Source organism: Pristis pectinata, chromosome 20, assembly GCF_009764475.1.
Source record: "Pristis pectinata isolate sPriPec2 chromosome 20, sPriPec2.1.pri, whole genome shotgun sequence".
NCBI classification, from domain to species: domain Eukaryota; kingdom Metazoa; phylum Chordata; class Chondrichthyes; order Rhinopristiformes; family Pristidae; genus Pristis; species Pristis pectinata.
The window spans coordinates 11,290,699-11,312,511 of record NC_067424.1 but is presented as its reverse complement, the minus strand read 5'-3'; the positions used below and the strand labels follow the sequence as shown (position 1 = coordinate 11,312,511).

The following is a 21,813-nucleotide window of genomic DNA, read 5'->3' as shown; positions in this document are numbered from 1 at the left end:
TACTTGTGTTTTTTCTTGTAAAAATATGTCGAAGTCAAAGTGGAGTTTATCGTCATCTGCACAAGTACATATATGCACAAGTGCAATGAAAAACTTACTTGCAGCAGCATCACAGGCATGTGGCATCATAAGCAGCATTCACAAGAAAAGCATAACTTAAACATAAATTATACACAATTTTTACAAGAAAGAACACAATTAGAACAAAAAAAAGTCTATTAGGTGCAAAGTGATCAAAGTGGTTAGTGTTTTGCCAGTGGGGTCAGGAACTGAATGGTTGAAGGGAAGTAGCTGTTGTTGAACCTTGTGGTGTGGGCTTTCAGGCTTCTGTACCTTCTGCTCGATGGTAGCTGCGAGAAGACGGCATGGCCCCAGTGGTGGGATCTTTGATGATAGATGTTGCCTTCTTGTGGCAGCACCTCCTGTAGATGCAACCAATGGTGAGGAGGGATGTGCCCATGTATTGGGCTGAGTCCACTTCTCTCTGCAGCATCTTACGTTCCTCCACATTCGAATTGCCTTACTGAACCATGGTGCAACCAGTCAGGATACTTTCAACAGTGCATCTGTAGAAGTTTGTTAGAGTGTTCGGTGACTTTTATGTCTTTGTATTATACTGCTGCCACAAAACAACAAATTTCATGATATATAAGTCAGTGATAATAAACCTGATTTTAATTCTGATTCTGACAAGTTGAACCTCCTTAACCTCCTAAGAAACTAAAGACACTGGTGCACTTTCCTTATAATTGCGTCCATGTGCTGGGCCCAGGACAGATCATCTGATATGTTAATACGCAGAAAGTTAAGGTTGCTGACCTTCACCGCTGATCTCCCAATGTCGACGGGCACATGTTCGGCCTCCTTCCCCTTTCTGATGCTCTGTGCCTGCGGTGCTGCTGCAAGTAAGTTTTTCGTTGCACCTGTGCTTACATGTACTTGTGCATATGACAATAAACTCGACTTTGACATTATCCAGGAAAACCTGAAGTCCAGGACGCAGGAAAGAGCCAACAGACTACACCAGACTAAGAAGTAGGGGATCCATTGCATTACTTTGGAATCAAGAGACTGGCCGCTATTTCCAGGAGGCCAGGATTTTGTTAGACAGGGGAAAGCGGATGGACAATATTATTGCACTTAGGAAGCAATGAAGAACACTCAACCATTCATAACAGTTTCTTCCCCTCCATCATCAGATTTCTAAACAGTCCATTTCTAAACACCACCTCGTTATTCCTTTTTTATGCACGATTTTATTATTGTAATTTTATGTCTTTGCATTTCACTGCTCCGACAAAACAGCAAATTTCACGTCAGATAAATCAGTGCCAATGATTCTGATTCTGTTCCAAGAAGCAGCAGTTAGACTACATTACCCAGGGGACACCAGCCTCAATTTCCCAGGATGCACTGCCGCTACGTAATCAGAAGGCAGTGTAGTGCGGTCGGAGTCGCCGGTGGACTTCATTTCCCAGTGTGCTGCTCGCTTTACCCATGAGGCCGTGGGCTCTGTTACCCAGGGGGCGGCGGGCGGCGGGCGGGTGTTACCCGGGCGAGGGAGGCGGAGGGGCGGCGCCGAGTGGAGGCGAGAGTCGCTGCGGCCGGGCCCAGCCAGTGCCGTCCCCAGCGCGGGGAAATGGAGGCTGTGGGCGGCGGCGGCAGCGGGCGCTACCTGACCCCGACGGCCAGGGAGCTGCTCCGGATGCTGGGCAGCTGCAGCAAACACTCCTCGTACCTCAGGCAGAACCTGCGGGAGACCAAGAAGTACTTCAAGGAGCTGCGGCAGCCGCACTGCATCAGCCTCGGGCCCCAGCCCGCAGAGCCGGGCTCCGGGCATGCAGACGCCGACACCAGCATCGGCTGTCTGGAGGGTGAGCTACCCGGGACGTGGGGGGGGGGGGGGGGGTTGCAAGGGAGCCGGGGGTCTGTCCCCTGGGTACCTCTGCCTGCCTCTGACGTTCGCTGATAAAGGTGGGCATGACTTCAGGTCATGGCTCTAATGTAAAGTTAATTGGCGAGGGTTAATTTGGTGAGGGTTTGTAAATAAAAAGCTCTTTCCCCCCCCCCCCCCCCCCCCCCCCCAGCATTTTCTGATTTTTAGCGAGTTTTTGTTTTGTTTGTAGTGCACGATGCCTTTGTCTCAGCCTTGACAGGGGTGGGGGAAAGGTTGGAGAAACTGTAACAGCTTTTTATGAGAACGCAGGTCTTGTTTTGAACGAGTTTGTTTAAAGGTCTGGTTTTGTTTACTTGAATTTCTTGCAGTCTTTTAACTTCGAGATCCTGTGTTTGTATGAAGACCAGACAGAAGAGAGGCTTTTGCTTTGCTTGGCTTGTGATAATTGAGCAGAGTGTAGAGCATAAGAGGCATGCTTGGGCAAGAGTGAATTCTGTCAGTGTTATTTAGTTGAAAAGACAATTGAGGCAAATTGCTTGATCAGAAGGGGTGTATTGCTATCTGTGTTTCTTGTTGATTACTGAAAGTCTTCCATTTCCACACTATACTTTGGCTTAACTTTTAGTGGAAAAAATAGAAATGCTGCAATTTAGTTGCTGTGCCATGACTTTGTTTTACTTGTACTAATTGGAAATGGTTCAGTTACTTTCATGCCTCTTTGCTGGTAATTAACTTCCTCCCATTCTATTATATCATGTACCCTTTGATTTCTTTCTACTTTATGTGTGCAACATCATTGAAATTCCACGTGCAGACTAGTACACAAGCACTCAGTGCCTCAAGTTTTAAAAGACCCCAATACACAAGAGGCAGAATGTGTTTATTGCATGTGTATTGCTATGTTTATAGGATTTTTTTGTGTGTGTGTATATAGCACAATACAGCAAATACCAACAAGTATTGGGAAAACCACTTGCTAATGATTTATTTCACTCTCTTTGGCAAAGTGACCAGCTTGCTGAAAAACCCAATAACCCTGTATATGTTCTACATGCAATTCTCCAGTATTGGGTCCAATGCTTAGGTACTGCTCCTGATTGTGTTGCCAGTTTTTCCATTGGGAAGTGTTGGGATATTAACCATGTCTGTTGCATTGAGACACCAATACTATCAGAGTGAAAAACGTTTTGAAACAGTTTGAGATTAAATATTAATGAGCTTGATCTGATGGTAAATAGTAAGCAATTCACTGGTTTATCCTTAAATTGATAAATAACTTGCACATTGTGTTAGGAGGTGTTTGAACTCTGCACATAGTGATGAATAAAATGAAGTCAAATACCTTTTGGTATATTTCACATTAATCAGTCTAGCTGTTGCAAAAGAGGCTGCTATTGAGGTATTAAATGTATTGAATGGAGACCTTGGAAAAGGACAGGTGTCGATGAGTTGATAAAATCAAACATCGTGAATTAATAAAGTAGGATCCTGTATTTGCGAATAAGTTTTCATTGTAGAGGTAAATAAAATACATGGACTGAAATGAATAGTTTTTGCTGTTGCTTATCTTAAGTGGCATTGTATTCTTGAGTTATCCTTGGGAGTTGAGGATGATTTGCTTCTGATTTGCTCAATTCTCTACAGAATTTTCTACAGAATCTGTAGCAGGTGGAGTATCTGTTTGGGGTGTTGAATGTTCCTTCCATTGTTGAGGTTGCTCTGTGTGCTTATGTTGTAGAAACTTGATGCCTTTTGGATGCCCTTCATTTTGGGCAGACATTGATCAGGCAGAGGTGGTAATTTTTTTTTCAAGGAGACTTTGAGAACATCCTTGAAGTATTTCCTCTACTCGTGCAAATACTTTGTAAAGAGCTCCAAGTGAATTTTTTTATTTGGGAGTTCAGTTGTGGACATTTCAGTGCTAATTAACTGTTTGTAGGAATGTAGGCCTGTATGTTGACTTGTTGCCTATTCTGTTAATAGATTTGGACATTTTGGTGTAGATAGCATTGGTACTTTCCTGCTGCTTGGAGCTTGACACTTTTTTCCCTTAGCTGTTGACTGCTGGTAGATGGGAAGTGATGAATTTTACTATCGATGTCTGCCTTCCTTGGCAGGATCTAACAAAATATTTGAAGTATCTACATTGCTCAGGATCTTGTCAAGTGTTTGGGGGCAGTGATTCGTTTGGGTCTGATTTGTAAAGTGCCTTTGTTCTGTGTTCATTGTTATGGACTATCGTCTCATGCTTATCAAGGAGTCTGTGGTGGCTTGGTGTTCAGCCACTGTGCACATAAACTATCACATTAGTTACTGCACAATATCTAGCTCCACAATGCTTCATTTGAGATTTAAAAGAATCACTGAATTCCTCATATTAGAATTTCAGAATTTCCAGCATCTGCCGTTTTCTGAATCCATTATGATAATTTGGATCTAACATGGTCCAGAGGGTTGCACCTGACTGAATGTGCCACCAAAGGGCTTTAGAATTGAGGTCAAGGGAGGGTAGGAGGAAACACTTCAGCTGAAATAGTAATTGACACGTGAGAAGACGAATGTGGCTCTTTGATCCATGTCATAGTCATAGACCAATACAGCATAGATATAGGCACTTTGACCCAACCAGAGTATGCTGTCCACCTAGCTAGTCCCAATTTCCTGCGTTTGGCCAATATCCCTCTAAGCCCCATCCCTCGTACCTATCCAAGTGCTGCTTAAATGCTGTTATTGTACCTCCCTCATCCATATTCTTTGGTTGCTCACTCCATATACTCTCCACCCTCTGGTGGAAAGGTTGCCCCTCAGGTTCCTTTTTAAATCATTCCCCTCACCTTAAACCTATGTCCCCTAGATTTGTACTCCCCTACCCTGGAGAAAAGCCTGTTACTATCCACCTTATCTAAGCCTCTCATAATTATAAATATTTCTATAAGGTTGCCCCTTGTTCTCTTATGTTCCAAGGAATAAACACCGAGCCTGGGCAACCTCTCCCTATAACTCAGGCCCTTGAGTCCTGGCAACATCCTTGTAAATCTTTTCTGCACATTTTCCAGTTTAACCATCTCCTCCCTATAACAGGGTGACCAAAGCTTTACACAGTACTCCAAGTGTGGCCTCACCAATGACTTGTATTTCCTTCCAGTAGTGGCAAGGCCAACCTATCTATAATTAGATTAATTGTTCTCCTTCTGTCAAAAGAGAAGTTGACACAGATAGCATAGTGTTATCAAAAAATGAAGCTGCCTGTGTCAAAATGTAGTAAAATCTCAACACTCTTAAATCTGACTGTTACAAATGATATTAACACAGCCCAGGCACTAGGCAAAGGCAATTGACTCAGAGTCCATCTATAAAGCAAAACATTGCAAATGCTGGAAATCTGAAATAGCAAGGAATTATTCAGGGATTTAAAAACTAGGTCAGAGGGTTGAATCAAACCTTAATAGAAAGGTACAGCACAGAAGAGGACCCTTGTGGCCCACATCTATGCCAAGCATGGTACCTATCAATGCTAATTCCATTTGCTTCCTTTATGCTTGTATCCCTCTACTTTCCAATCCAAGTACCTGTCTAAATGTCTTTTAAATATTGTAATTTTATCTGCTTGGACTACCTCTGGCAGCAGGTGTTCTCTACCCTCTGTGTGGAGAAACATACCATTCAGATCTCCTTTGTTTCTTCCCTCTCGCTATAAGCCTATGCCCTTTAATTCTAGACTCCCCCACCCTGGAAAAAAGGATTCTGACTATCTATCATCTATGCCCTTCATAATTTTGTAAACATCTAAAGGTCACCCCTCAGCTTCCTACATTCCAATGAGAATAAAGCCAGCCTATCCAATCTCTCCTTATAACTACAGCCTTCTATTCCAGGCAACATCCTGATGAATCTCTTCTGCACTCTCTATTGTTATCACTTCCTTCTGTGGCGACCAGAACTATACACAGTATTCTAAATGCAGTGTAGCCAATGTTTTGTATAACAGCAACACAATGTTCCAACTCTTGCACTCAATGCTTTGGCCTATGAAAGCAAGCATACCAAATGCCTCTTACACTCCTCTTTCTACCCATGTTGCCTCTTTCAGAGAGCTATGCACTTGCACCCCTAGGTCTCTCTGAAAATCAACTGTTCCGGTCATTGATCTGCAAAGTTGCATCTGTTTTTCATTTCACAGCTTGGGTATTTAAAGCATTTTTGTTTTTATTTCAGTCAAGCCACCTCCCCTTGATATTCAATGGTGTTAACATGAACAAATCCCTGTTTGACAATTTGGGATTTGCCTTCTACTTGAAGCATTGGGCCAGCCAGATGTATAATGGAAAACAAAAGTGGGTCAGAGGCTGAATATTCCAGAGCGTGTTTACTTGATGCATCCAAAGCTTTGCTAGCATCTACAAGGTGGGATGTGATGGAACACTGTTCACTTGCCAGTGTGAACACAGCTTTACAAACATTATTGCTGGCATCTGGATGCAGGAACCCATTAAATCAGCCATCCTTTCCACAGCTGAACATTTCATGCTATTCCATATACACAATGCACTGGCTACAAGATACAATTGTGATAGCATCTCTCCAACCTGTTCCATCCTTGTAGAACAGAAGGCATATTGAAGCACCATGTCCAAGCTTCTCCTGTAGGAACAGGCTGTCAAAATCAATTTTTCAGTGCAAGGCAAAATGCTAAAAATACTCTACTTTTCTCCATTGTGGGAGTCCCTCCAAAAAGATTAGTTGTTCTCGAGGGCACTCATTACCAGGCAACAGCAGGTGAGCCAATAAATAGACAGTGATAGCAATACTTATGAACTGAGAAAATAGCCTTATTTAGGTTTACTTGTGCCTTCCTCACCATGACTTGGAGAGAGAACGAATAGTAAAATATGTTGTTGAACAAAGGCATCATGGAAATAGCTGAACCAGATGTTTTTTTTGGCTGCCTGAATGTCATCCTCTCGGCCTCCTTCATTCATAACCAATACTTTTCAGAAATCAGAATGGATGTTGATTGAATGTAGATATTCAAAGAAGGATCATGATATGTCACTTGAAGGATTTTCCAAGGGCTGTGATTTGATAGTCGGGCTGAGAGATTGGTGAGAAGTATTGAACTGAGTATCAAGTTATTGAGGAGACATTGTCACTAAAGGTGGAACAGACTGATGGCTCAGATCTGGTGAAATGAGCAATTAATACTCAGCCTATGAAGTCTACACAAATGGTGCAGCATGGCATTGAATGGCTATGTTAAGTGTTATTTGTTTTGTATCTAAGGTTTTGGGGATGAAGGATGGAATGGAGATTTGAGAATGAAGTGATGATATGTGGGTGGAAGAGAAAAGGACAAGCTCAAAGCCATGAAGTAGGGTATAAACTATTTTGCAAAATCTGGAGAGGAGAGAGAGGGTCTTCTTGCGGCTGAGGTAAGTGTTGCAGAATAAGAAATGATGAAATGTGGAAGGTTAGAATATCAGTTTGAGCTGTGGAAATTGGGTGGGGAACAGCAAGAGAAGCCACTGCGGGACAGGCACTGCTGGTTGTACTGTTGGCTCCTGAGTTACATTGTGGGTTCGACTTCTTTTCTAGAAACTTGAACATGAGATCCAGAGTGGTGAACCTTGGGTGATATGAAAAAAATTACTGGTGCTTCTGATTAAAGTGGAAAATGTTGACATTTGCTCTGGACAAAATACATTAATTGATATACATTTTTTATGCAAAGGATGAATTATGTAGTGACTGCTCTTCAAAAGGGCTAACAGTGGCTTTTTAATAAAGTCATCTAATTGCACAGCACAGAAACAGGCCTTTGGCCCACCTTGTCCACGCTAATCTTTTTTCCCCATTATGCCAATCCCATTTGCCTGCATTTTGACCATGTCCTCGGCACGACCTATTAAAGTATCTGTCTAAATGACTTTTAAAAGTAGTAATTATATTTGAAAATGTAGTAATTGTGTCTCAAGCAACTTTCTATTCATATGAATGCTATACCCATGTCACCTTTGTGCTGTGTAGTAATCTTTAACATTACACATTCTTGAAAGCCTTTTTGGAAATCCACACAAAGTACATCCACTGGCTTCCCTTTATCTACCCTGTTAGTCACATTCTCCATGAATGCTAATGAACTTGTCAAACACAATTTCCCTTTCATAAAATCTTGCTAACTGTCTAATCAGTTTATATGTTCATTGGTGCTAATTCTCTGCAGTATGTGAAGGCATGTAAACACGTCAATAGCAGGGAGCAGTGAAATTTCACATTTAGTGAAGGATGCTAGCTTCACTTCTCATCAGTCTTGCAACATTGCCAAGTCTTTCTCTCGCCAAATCTCAAATTTTGGTGTCAGAGCATTATTTTTGCCACTTTAAAGAGAAATTGTTGAACTATTGTAACCTGTGAAGCAGGGAATATACTCTGACTTGATTATTCAGTAGCAGATTGTTATTTCTTCAGTTGGAAGAAGGGATTTACCTGCTTTGCAGTAAGCACTTTGTGTTTGCATCATTTCCTATGTCATTTAAAATAAAATGAAAGATGAACTCTTAGTTAAATATATATTTTGTTCTTCAACATATGGAATGAAAAAATGGATTATCTAAATTGTTGTGCATGTTCAGTTTTGTCAGCCTAGAACATTTGATGATAAGTCTTCCAATAATAGTAGTAACAAAGGTTATGATTACTGAGCCAGGTTGATGTTTCTGGCACAACAGCTAAATTGCCAAATGCAGTGTGTTCTGAGACACTTAATCTTGACAAATCATGACTGATAGCTGCAATAATTTTTTTGCCGAATACTTTGTTAAAATGCAGCATTACCAATGCATTAGGAGAAGCCAACCTTGGAGGCATGTAATGGCTAAATAAATCAACTGCATTTTGAGGGTCATAGTTTAACACTTTCTAATGTTATGAAAGATATTTCAAAGCCAAGTATATCTTTAAGACTTTGACATGCTTTTAGGTAAAAGCGTTCGTTGTTTTCTGACTACTCTGCTCACTGGGCCTATTTACATTTGGTTTCCACTGCCATTTCTAACTCATTTCCTTTGGATTGTGTTTCTTAAAAGCAAATTGGTCATTTAATAGAATGGAAAAGATAATTGTACTAAATGAGTTGTTTTTTTAAAAACAAAAAAAAAAGACGCTGGAGGAATTCAGTGGGTCAGGCAGCATTTGTGCAGGGAAATGGACATGCAACGTTTCAGGTCAAGACCTTTCATCTAGACAAGTTTTTCTGTACATGGGTATCTTGCCTGAGCTCAGGATGGATTCCCAAGGTTGGGAGTGGGAATGGAACCAGTGTTGAAAGGTGTCATTTTAGCAATATTTGTAGAGAAGTTTGTTACTGACACTATGTGGGGAACCTTCCTCAGAGCTCAGCCCTTTGGTGCCAAAGCACCAGCAATGGGTAAAGTGATCTCATCACCGCATGCTTCAGGCTGGAATGAGCTGCCAAGGCAATGTGTAGGATTGGTGTTGGATTGGTTGGGGTAAACGGTGCAGCCATTCAATGTTGATGAGCATAGTGAAGGCATGCCATTGTTGGGATCCATCAGCAGTTGTTCCATGAGTTTTGCAGATTTATGCAAATGTACAGTTTCTCAAAGAGGCACATGGCATCACCTGTTCGTTTGGCTGCATAGTCTTCCCAGTTTGTTTGGATGCATGGTCTCCCCAGTCCAGAGATTTATCTTTGTAACAAGCTCAATGGTGCTTGCTGATTGAGCTTGATGCCATAGAGAAAACTGTTTATAAGAGCTGTGTGGCTGAATAATGGAGGGAGACAGCAACCTCCATCACATTCATCAGGAGGGGATGAGAGAGACCTGTAAGGTCCTGGCAGACTGTCAACTCATGGAGCAGGTGTTGAAAGTCCCCAGCAGTCCTGAGTTCTGCATTTGACAGGCTGTGCTGCTTGCCCCAATCCTGACTTGCAACCTGTCCATGCACATAGCTGAAGACAATTCATGGCTGCAGTGGCATCAGTAGAAGGCAGGAATTCATTCCAGATTCCTGACAGATGGCAAGGATTTCCACTGAGTTGGTGCCATGTTCTTGGACAGTAGTTGCAGACCAAGTACATGTCCTTACTTTTCCCCAAGTACAAAGGTGTATGTACCTCTGCTTTGACTGGAGGACTGAAGGTGCTCTGCAGAATACTGTGGGGCAGGGTACCAGTGTGTGGATATTGTGATAATGTGCATTGGCTCCATTTTCAGTTGCTGGCTTTTCTGGCTTGCATTTTCTGATAATATTGTAAGTTATATTGATCTTGTCATGTGCAGAACCAAATCTTTGAAGGAGAAGAACTGTTAACCACTTCCCCTGTGTTCCTTTCCCACACTCACGAGTCCACCTAGGGTGTCTCTCCCTTTGTTCACCTCTTCCATCCATCTCCACTCCGTCACTGAGTCTCATCACCCTCACAGCTATCCACCTGGGTTTCTTCTCCCAGGTTTCACCTTTCCTGTCCCCTCTCCCACCTATCCATAATCCCTCCTTTATCTGGTTCCACTTATCACCTACCAGCTTCTCTCTCCCTCTTTCCCCCATCTGGTTTCACGTGCCCATTCTCTTCCCCTCATCTGCTTCCACTTATTGCACATCAACCTCATGTTTCACCCCTCCTCTCACTTCTATATACTGGCTCTCCTCTCTCCGCTTTCTGTCCTGATGCAGGATCACACCCTGAAGTGTTGATCATTCCTTTGCCTCCATAGATGCTGCTTGACCTGTTAACTTCCAGCAGTTTGTTTTTCTGTGCTCCAGATTCCAGCATCTGCCATTGCTGCATGATGTGGTTGCAGCAGCATTGGTGTAAAGTTAAATGATTGTATGCAACTTCATTTGAAATGACAATCTTTTGAAGCAGGTGAAGATGGGGTGAAAAGCTGTATTTTTTCCATTCAGGAGATACTGGCAGTGGTAATGAGTCTCCTGTTGCTATTTACATATTCACATTCTTTGTATTGTACTATCATGTCTTTTGCCATTCAACTATTCCAACTAGTGTGCTGTATTATACCAGCAGGCATAGTGTGAAGTACATTGTCAATATCTAGCGCCACCTAACCACTTGTCTCTCAACCCCTTAGCTGTCTCTGTTTGTCACAGTCTTGCATTGGATGAGCTGAATTTTTTCCAGCTAAACACTGGGGGGAAAAACAAAGTTAATCTGTGGTTCCCTACTCTTAATGCTGTTTCCTTATGGGCTAGATAACTTCTAATGAATATTGTGCTTGATCACTTAAGCTGGCATCTGGTCCTGTAGCTCATGTCTTTATCTTGTGATCTCCAGGATACCAGCACTTCAATTTGAGGTTCTTGCCTGTCATTAAATTTTTCATTGTTTCATTGTTCCATTGTTGACGATTGCATCTTGGGATGCCTTGGTTTTTGGGCTCCCGAACTTCCTCACCAAACCACCACATCTTTTCTCCACCACTCCTCCCCTCCCCCCTGCCCCCCCCCCCTCCCTTGCCCCTATCCAAAAGATAATCAATGGAACTCACCTAGTTTAGATGGGCATCTTGGTTGGCATGGAAGAGTTCGGCCAAAAGGCTTGTATTTACTCTGATACACAGGCATCATCTCCTCACCCTAAGATCCTTTCACTAGGAAACATGAATTACTGCATTTTCATTATTGAATTTTTATTGCTCCATTCAGTCTTGAGCGTGCAATTCATATGTTGCTTCTGTCTATATCTCTGTATCTTAGACTTGGAAGCTAAAATTAATCAGATCATATGAGATTGGATTACATTTGTCTTTTGTGTTTAAGAAGAAGCAACATGTTTTTGCTAGTTTCACTTTTAGGGTAGTGACTACAATAAGGATATCTGGTTTGCACACCTGATCTCTGGTTGTGCAGTCAGGCTGATGCTGGTAAAGACATGTAGTGTGTGATAAAACACAGCAATATGGAATCGGTTTCTATTCCTAAAATATTGCTATTTATCAAATGGGTTTGAGGTTTTGTCCAACATCTTTCCACGTAAATGAAAGAGCTGCATTGGCTGAACCTGAAGTCCTTCTCTTCATTCATTGCCAGTTTGGATAAGTGTGGCAGAGGGAAGAGGATGGTCAGTATTGAATTAATGGAAGCACTTTAGCTTGCTGAGCCAGATTGTTTATGGCCAGCTTCACAGCGTAGGACACACTAGATGGACAGACCATTAAGGCTCAACTGAGTACAATGCTGTCTTTTGGACAAATTGATAAATCTTCTGGAAGTAGTTTTGCATTTTTGTGGCCATAGTCCTGTCAATTTTTATCATTTTAAAAAAAGTCCCTTATTTCATTGTTGTGGGAGGTTGCTGCTTGCCAATTGGCTGTTGTGTTTGCTATGCTAAAGCAAGTACCATTGCTTAGTAGGCTGTAAAGTGCTTTGATGTGAGGTGGTGTAGAAAATAGCTTGATGAAAAAAAAAATCTGGGTCCACCCTGATACAGAACATGTGTACAACCCTAAGAGGGATCAGAATTGGTCATGACCACTGTGGCCATTTGATGTGTGACAATGCAAACCATGGAGTACAATATGTTGCTTCCAGTGCAAGTTTGAATTAAATTTGTGCTGCAGAACAATATTATTGGCCTGGTTAGCGGACTTGAAATTAACTTGCTGGATTTCTGCAGAAGGCAAAATGTGATTTTTGATGAAATTGTCCCTCATGTCACCAGCTCCACATTGTCTGTGTTGCAAAATTCTGTCTTGTCCAATTTGGGAAATATTTAACATGGATATACATCTGCAGTTAGGTTACTTAGTATTGCTGTAAATTAAGAAGTATTGTTTCTACGATAGAATTTGACTCCATCTGTTCACGTTAAGGTAAAAAGATGAAGTGTGCCTGTTTGAGTTTTATTTCCACAATTTAAATTAATTTTTTTCCTAATTCAAAACAATGTTATTTTAATGATGGGGTAATGCAAGGGACATGCCAGATGCTTTGATTTTTTTTCAGTAACTTGATTGTTCCAGTGTCATTTCCCATGTATTCGGAGAGCTTTGAGAAATAAACTGCAGTTTGAGTGCCAGTTTTAATTTGCCTTTTTACCTATTTGTTCAAAGCCTTTAGTCTGTAACACTTAGTCTTAGAGTTAAATATTCATTTAATTCCATCTGTGCCTTGAATTTTGTCATTTATAAATTTTATACTAACTGAAAAATTTTGATAAGCATTTTAAGATATGCTGGCATTGCTTTTGAAGGAATAGTACCATACCTTTCACATCCTTGTGTCCCAACATGCAACTGAGATTACTTTTTTTGACCTGTCGCAGACGTGCAGGTGAATCAAACAGTGCAGAAAATCAGAATCAGATAAAGCATGATCTAATGGAATTCTGGCTGAGTCTTGATGGATTAACTCTTGTTTTTATCTCTCAGCTAATATTCCAAACAACTTGGCAGTTTTGCTGATGAGTGGTCTGCTGGATCTGATTTATGACAGGGCAGTTTTAAAAAGAAGTCTGCTTGTGTTTTGGTCCCGTGAGCATATGTGAGAACCTATGATTTGAGAGCTAGTTGACAGCATCAGTTGGTAAATCCCGTTTCTATTAACTTGTAGCAGTTTTTGACCCAGGGGAAACATTGATCTTGAATTTATTGTTTTGTTCAATATAAACTTTAAGCACTTCAAATCATTCTACGGGGAATGATTTGAAAGAGAATAGCATTACTTGGAAAAGAATGAGTAATTAATGGCTGATCTATTGCCTCTGCACCAATTTCCTGCACTAACACTTGGATCAATGTTTCCTTTAATATCCAAAAATCCAGTGTTGAAAATAGTGAGCTTAATGACCTTTCAAGCCTCTTTGGTAAAGAGTTCCAAAGATTTTCTGCTTTCTGGGTGAAGAAATTATTTCCCAAAGTCACTTAAGACTGAGATGGGAATTTTATGTGCCTAAAAGTCAATAGATTTCCATGACCTGAAGTCTTGATTCCTTGGGCTTTACAAGAAGTGGCTCTGCAGATATTGGGTGCATGAGCTATCACTTTTCAAAGTTGCTAATATTTCTATAGTTTCCACAGATTAGAAGGTAGAATTTGTCACCTGTAATTGGAGGGAGAGATGCATTGAAACTGAAGGCTAATTAGTGTGGCTAACTTAGTAATTGGTGAAGGGGAACTTGGCATTGGGTAGAGTTCATATGGATTTATGAACAGGAGATCATGTTTGACAAACCTTTAGTTTTGAGGTTGTAACTGGTAGAATAGGTAAGGGGATTATTTTTGAACATGGAAATGAACTGCGACCTGAAGTTTGTCAAAATTGGAACACCTGGGGTTGAGAATAATGGACTAACATGGATTGATTGGTTAATTCATAGGAAACATGAAAAATTGGGTTATTTCAGTTTGGGAGACTTAGTGGTCATTGTCATAGAGACTGTGAGGAAAAAGCAGAGTCCATGCCAACCATCAACCACACATTTGCTCTGTTATTGAAAATCTTCAAGTGATTTGGATGAAGGATTAAGTGTCATATACATGTATTGATGGTAGTAAGCTGGGTGATTGGTGTGAATTGAGGGGGGTGCGGAGGTGTTTCATGGGGATGTAGACTGGATAAATGAAAGGGGCATGGACAAAACAAATTGAATAATGTGTTCAAAAATTTCAAGTTATGTTTTAAGTACAGTCAGCATGAGGTTTTCTTTACATGGTTGGAGGTGGAATGAAGTCTGCACTCCAGTGGTGCCTGGATGTCCTTGCACACAAACTGCCTGAAAGTCGACGTGCAGGAACAGCAAGGAATTATACAAATTGTATGGTAGTCTTCATCATATATTCTAATACTCTTGCAACAAAGAAATCCAACTGCAAGTACGTAGAACTTTGAGAACTTGCCTGGAAAATTGTCTACAGGTGTAGTCTTCCTACTTGGGGAAGAATACAATTGCAGTAGTAGAATGCAACTTGAGTTAAATCAGTGATTCCTGAGATGATGTTTTGTCCTTGAAGGAAAGAAAGCAGACTGGTCTGTGATAATCGTTTGAAGAATGAGAGGTATCATTTGAGAAATGGAACATTTTTGTGGTATTTGGTATGATAGACCATGTTTAACCTTGCAGGAGAGTCTAGAACTAGGGGTCATAGTTTCAAATGAAAGGGGTTGATCATTCACCAAATTCCCTACCCAAAGGGCACTGAATCCTTACTTTCTACCCACGAGGGTTATGGAGGCTGTTGTTTAATATATAAATATGAATTGGAGTAACGAAGCAATGCATGTGAACTTGACCAAGCAATGAATTGATGGAATTTGTAGATATGAACATACTAAGGTATGTATTAAGGCAGGAGTAGGCCATTTGACCCCTCAATTATGCTTTGCCATTTTGTAAGATGGTGGCTGTTATCGTAAGGGGGTGAAAGGTTGCTGAGTAGAAACCTACTTTTGAATTTAAAATATTGAAAGACTTCTTTGGGGAAGAAAAATCAAAACTGTCATGACCCTCAAATATTCATAGCCTCCCCTTTGTCTTAAATGTGATCCTTGATTTTTAAACAGTGACCCCACCCCAGAGTTCTAGATTATCCCACAGAGGAAATATTGTTTCCACATCCATCTTGTCAAAATGGGTTTCAGAATCCTATCTGCTTCAAACAATTCATTTCTCACTTGTCAAAGCTCAAGCAAATGCAAGCCTAGTCTGTCCAAATTAATATCAGAAGCCAATGTACCCTTCCAGGTTTTGGTCCAGTAAGCTTTCCCTTAACTGCTTCAACACGTTAGCACAGTATTCCAGATGTGGTCTTGCTGATGACCTCTAAGTGAAGCATAACTTTGCTACTTTTGCATGTAATTCCTCAAGCAAGAAACAAAAATATTGTTAGGTTTCCTAATTACTTACTGTACTCCAAATTAGCCTTTGGCAAATCATGCATTATGGCACCCAGATCCCTCAGCATTTTAGTCTTGCAATCTCTTGCCACTGAGGAAAACACTTTTATTTCTCCTGCCAAGAGGGACTTCTAACATTTTCCCCCATTTATCAGCTATTTGCCAATACACTTACCCCATCTCTCCTTGTGTCCTCTTGCTCACTTTTGAGCTATTCAATATTTGATTTGTACTGACTCTTTTTCACAGCAGCCCCATAGTTTTTTTGCCTCTTTCAGATAGAATTGGGTAAATTTGCTATGGAGCATATTTTGAGCAATTTAATCTAGTTTCCTGTTTTTTGTTAATATCTTCAACTTGGATTATTTTTTCTCATTCACCTTAAATCACTCTTTTGCTCATTCTCCAGTCTATTTCTCTATACCCCTCCCCTCCCCCCCCCAACCCCACAGGGCTCTCCCTCAATGGTTTGCATGAGTTAGATTTTGGCTCTCCTTGTGTTGTCTGCAACCCTAAGCTCTAGCTAAGAATTCTTAAGCCTCAGAATGATAGTTTTAAATGTGAGGAAAAGTTCCAATTCAAGCACTGAAGCAGCTGTGCATAATCTGAAGGTTTTGCACAGAAGTTAGGGAAGGAGGGGGGGAAAAAGTTAAACTGGGCAATTTGGAATAAAGTGAAATTGTTGTTGGGTTTAGTTGTCCTGAAAATAATTATTACCAGCATCGTTGTTGCACTTGTCCTGTGGTTGATATTTAACATGGTTGAAGGCATGATTTTAAAACAATTGTCTTGAAGAGCTGAATCACCTGAATAAACTGGTTGCTGTTTTTACACATGAAAGTGTGAAGTTTCAAGAATTCGGTTGAATTCCCTTGATTTTAGTGCTCACCCCTGTAGATAGCATATTGTGCATTTGAGCCAAAACTCTGAACTTGGTCTATTTCTGTGCAAATAAAAAGAACCCGGAAGTTGTGGTTAGTTGCTGTTATGTTGTATGATGTTTCTTGTCTAGGGCGGATGTAAAACCATCTGACCAGAAGGTCCCCAATCTACTTAGGCAACAGATTAAAGTATTTTTTCTGGGATGTAGTCGAATGCAGGACTATCAGAAAGATTAAGGGCAAGGAAAAGACAATTAAATTGAGAGATGGGGCACAAAGGTAAAACTTACATATCCAGGACATAAGTATGTTTTCAGGTTGCTGCAGTACAGAGAAAATGCATTATTTATATATTGAACTTACTTGGGATATATTTCAAGTGAAGTAAGTTTTTTATGTATATGATAGTAATGTTATATAACCCAGCAAAGGTGGATACCGATTTGCTGTGTTCAGTATTAAGTATTCATGTGTGGGTATATTTACTGTTGTCAATTTCAGTATTAAGGTTTGCCAAATCCAGTCCAAGGTATAAATGAAAATATCTTTGCCATATTAACTAACTTCTGGGATATTTATTTTCCAGTCTATACTCTGAAATGTAGGTGAGAAATGTGTAACCGAATTTTTTTCAGCTGAACAGACATGTTTGAGTTACAGCATACTGGAGGATTGCTCACCTTTGCAATCAAATCCAAAGGAAATGCACTGCTGTATCCACTCAATTTCTACTTTCTGCAAACTGCTGTTGGACATTTTTGCTGAATTTCCCTTTTCTGTGATTGTGTTAATTAATGGTGTTATAAAAATTTAGTTTTGGTTTTCAACAGGGCTTATAGTTGTGTATATTATACTTAGGTTGATTTTTTATGGAGTTCTTTTGAATACAGGACAAGGAGGGAGTTTTTGGGTCAAGACTGCATTTCCTTGGAGAGTAGTCCAGGAACTCTCACCTATCCATACTTTTGCTGAAGTCGCTACAATTTTTGTTCATCTCTTGTGTTCTTTGATCTGTATGCTATTGATATGACAATCTCCATCATATCAGATTGCATGTCATCCTCCAACCCATTTGAGAGAGTTTTTTCCATAATCCTGTCATGCTCCCATATGTCACAAAGTATTTTTGATCTGTCTTTACAAAAATATGCATTATTTATATCAGATTAGTTATTTCCAATGGTCATATTTCAAGGTTAAAGAAATTAACATGCAAAATTGAAGAAATTACTTAATTTCCCTTTTCAACTGGTGCTTCACCACTAAAATTACTTTCATATTCTTGAAGTCACCAAAATATGAAAAAGATAGACATCTCTCCAATATAAATAGCCAAATATTCATACCTGTTTAATTTAAGGTACTTGATTGGAAGCGACCAATTGTATTTGAAATTGTCACCACCTAAACATACTGCAGTCTTTTGTGCTCCTTGATCCTTAACTCAAGGAACCATGTATCTGGTGCCTTGCGAACCTGCCAACCCTCCCACTGCTGTCCTTGGGGTCCTGCTGTCCCTGTTGAGACTGCTCTTGCTTCTACTCTCCCTGCTGCTGTCATAGATCATCATAACTTTGCAAATGTTCTCCAGGTTGTTTTCCATTACAGCAAAATTTCCTGGCTATACAGTGTAGAATTTGGCATATGCATGCATTAATTAGCATTTTGCCTTGTGTTGTACTGCCAGCAACTCAAAGCTTAAATCTTCAGCCACAGGATACAACTTCTCAGTGATTTTGCCTTCTTTCATGAAATGTCTCCATGGCCTTCTCTACTCCAAGGGAAAATAATCCAATGGATGGTATCCGTGTAACTGTATAATTCCTCATGCCTGAAGCCATTTCGACTGAAAATGAGTTCAGCGCAAAATGCTTCACTAAATGATTCTGATGGTAAATGTTTGGCTGTTCAGTCTGTGAAGGAGGTATCTGTCCTTAGTGATCAACTTCCCAAGTGCTGGGCATGTTGTGAAATTTCTGTGCGTAATCCAAAAGCTCAATAATGACTTTATTGTTGACCCAAGGCATACTTAACACAAAAAAAGAAGAGTTGTTTCATGATCTGGGAAAGCTTGCACTTTCTGTTGGGTACAACCAGTAATATAGAGAGGTTGTTTGGAAAGTTTTTAAGCAATTTGAGCGTGGGGTTAAATTTAATGAATTAATCTCACAATAAAGATTTGGTAGTGTGGGTCTACATGAAGTTTTCATCTGCTTTGTGGTATAAATTCCAGTCCATAAACTTGTGGTGATCATCTGACATGTTGAGGATGGTCTTCTTTAAAAAATTATTTTATTATTCATTAGTCACATGTATATTGGAACACAGTGAACTGTGTCTTTTTGTGTTACTGAGAATATGCCGGAGACAGCCCGCAAGTGTTGCCACTCTCCTGGCACCAACATAGCATGCCCACAACTTCCTAACCTGTACATCTTCAGAATGTGGGAGGAAACCAGAGCACCTGGAGGAAATCCACGCAGACATGGGGAGAACATACAAACTCCTGAAGACAGTGATGGAATTGAACCCGGGTCACTGGCAATGTAATAGTGTTATGCTAGCTGCTCCACTACCGTGCTGCCCCAACAAAGTATCTTTAAGATAGAGGTAATTGTGATAGCAGTTTGGTCAGTGACGATCTGTATTTTAGAAATAGATATGTGTGCACAAAGCCAATGATCAGCTTAGCATCCATGGTGGTATGCTGTGATTGCTATTTATGTGTTGGTCATGTACATTATAAGTCCTATTAGGCTATCTTGCAAATAATAAAATACTTGAGGAAAGAACAAATCAGAAAGTGCTTTCCACGTTGCTTCTAGCCTTCAGTTATGCTGAGCATAATAAGGCAGCTTGTATTTCAGAACAACTCCCAAAATCAGTTGCTGATTGAATTCCGAGATGGACCATTAATAGTCAGTAAGGTTTTTTGTAAACTATTCAATAACATCTCAAAACTGAAAATAATGAGCAAAATTGAGTCTTCATTGTGAGTCAATAGCATAGTAAAATTGCATAATGAACGATATTTCAAAGCATATTTTGAAAACTCAGTACATGTCTGCTACTAATTGCACATTTGGCAAGTGTGACAGAAAACATCCCCTGTTTAAAAACAGATGCAATTTTTTTTAAATCATTGATTTTAATTTATACACTGCCCTTTCAGTGTCTTCACTCTTTTTAAAAAAAAACAGACATGAAAACTTAGTTTGTGCAAGCCCTGTTTTTCTGACCAGGGTTGACTGGGTTATAGCATTGCTTAATTCCTTTGTACTACTTCGGCTAGTGGCTTAATATTAAATATTTTAATTTAAGTTTTTCTTTCAAGAAGCAGGGGTGGGTAACTTACTCCCTTGTGTCTACTCCACCATTCAGTAAGATCCATGGGTGATGTTTTACCTTGGTGTTGCTACCTTAGCATCATTAATGTCCAAGTCTGCCTTGAATATTCTGAAGAGTCCCTACCCTCTGAAGAAAGTTCTTCTCTCATTGCTGAATGGCAGACCCTTTTATTTTGAGACTGTGTGGCACTTAATTCTGGACATACCAGCAGAGTGAGTGCCATCCCTGCATTGGTCTGTTTTTTTTGGGGGGGGGGGGCGGGGGAAGAAAAAATGTTTTCTTTATAACATTCTGTCACTCACTCTTTTAAACAAAAATTTGAAATGTCAAATGGTCTCCTCATCCAAATTATCATGAATTGTTAATGGGAGAAACCCAATTCCTGCAGAACCCCAATCATCAGTCTTGAAATCCAACAATGACCTGCTATTAATTCTGATGTTTCTTTTCCATTAACCAATTTCCTAAGCCATTCTATTATATTGACCCCAAACCCATTTGCAGTAATTTTAACAATCATCTTTGTGACACCTTAGGCCTTCCGAGAATGTATATATAAAAGTGTAATGGTTCACACTGCTCTCATACTGCATCCTCTTTAAACAAAGCACAACAAATTTCTCTTCCGTTGATTCGTGTTGATTCTGCCAAATCCAATTTGTGTGTTTTTTAAATGCCTTCCTTCACTTCGTTAAAATGATCTAGCATTTCCCTGACTGGTGTTAGTTTAACTAACATGTTCCTTCTTTCAACTACATTAGTTACCTTCCAATTTGTTGGAACTACTTTAGTTGCCAATCAGTGCATCCATTATCTCCTCTTTTAACAATCTTGGCATATAGGATACCAGATCCTGTGGACTCACTGGCTTCTGGTCTCGTCAGAATGTCCATTATTTTTAAATGGAGGATTATTTCATTTGGCACTTCATTTGACACTTGATCCATTGCCGACTATATTTTTGGGTGGTTTGCTGAGTTGTTTTCAATCAACAAAATGTGTAATTTCCATTGCATCTCATGACCCTCTTGTCTAATCTCCCCCCCACCCCCCCCCCCCCCCCCCCCCCCAACCAACATTACAAGCCTTTTAACTGAAAGCAATTTTTAATTTCCTTTGGCCATAGTTGGACCACTTCTGGGTTTTTATACCTTAAGGAATATATATGTTTGTTATCAATTGTTCTTTAAATGTTTCTTAATGTTATCCCTCATTGTGGTTTTCCAATTTGTCATAGCTAACCTGCATTTCCTAAATCTAAACAATGGAAACTGGAGTTCAGACCTAGTTTCAGATGGAACTAAATAGCTTTGAGAATTATGAAGATCATCTTATTGTGACCATTCTTTCCAAAAGGTCTGTTAACTTCCAGATTATTGATTCACCCTTTCTCATTATGCCACTTTAGGTCTGTTCTAGCAAACCATATCTCTTAAATGAATCTTTTCCACTCCATTGCTATTAATTTAATTTGCCTAGTCTATATGTAGATTCAAGTCCCCCATCATTGTATTGCCTCTGTTAAATGTGCCTCTAATTTCCCAATTCATACAGTGCCTTAGATATTGTGGGAGCCTATGCACACATTCCACCAGTTTTTTTTTTTGGTTCCTTGTTTTTTAACTCTTTTTCAAGCTCACATCCCTTCCCCGTGCTGCCTTTTATTATCAGTGTCACCCCTCCACCCTTTCCATGTTGTCCCTTTTTTTAAAAGGTTAGATGTCCTGTAACATGTAATTCCCATTGGTCATTGCAACCACATCAATGTAATGGCTACTGGATTGCACCTATGTTATTTGCATTTGTGCCATTGAT

The 21,813-nt window shown here is 40.1% G+C and overlaps 1 protein-coding gene across 1 annotated transcript in view; it reads left to right on the top strand.

The window, feature by feature from the left end:
• Window positions 1-1,544: 1,544 nt before the first annotated feature.
• dstyk (dual serine/threonine and tyrosine protein kinase) overlaps window positions 1,545-21,813 on the top strand; it is a 77,378-nt gene continuing 57,109 nt past the window's right edge. Inside the window, exon 1 of the mRNA XM_052034758.1 lies at window positions 1,545-1,874. Coding sequence (XP_051890718.1) covers window positions 1,640-1,874 — 235 coding nt within the window. The 5' untranslated portion in view covers window positions 1,545-1,639. The remainder of the gene's footprint in view (window positions 1,875-21,813) is intronic.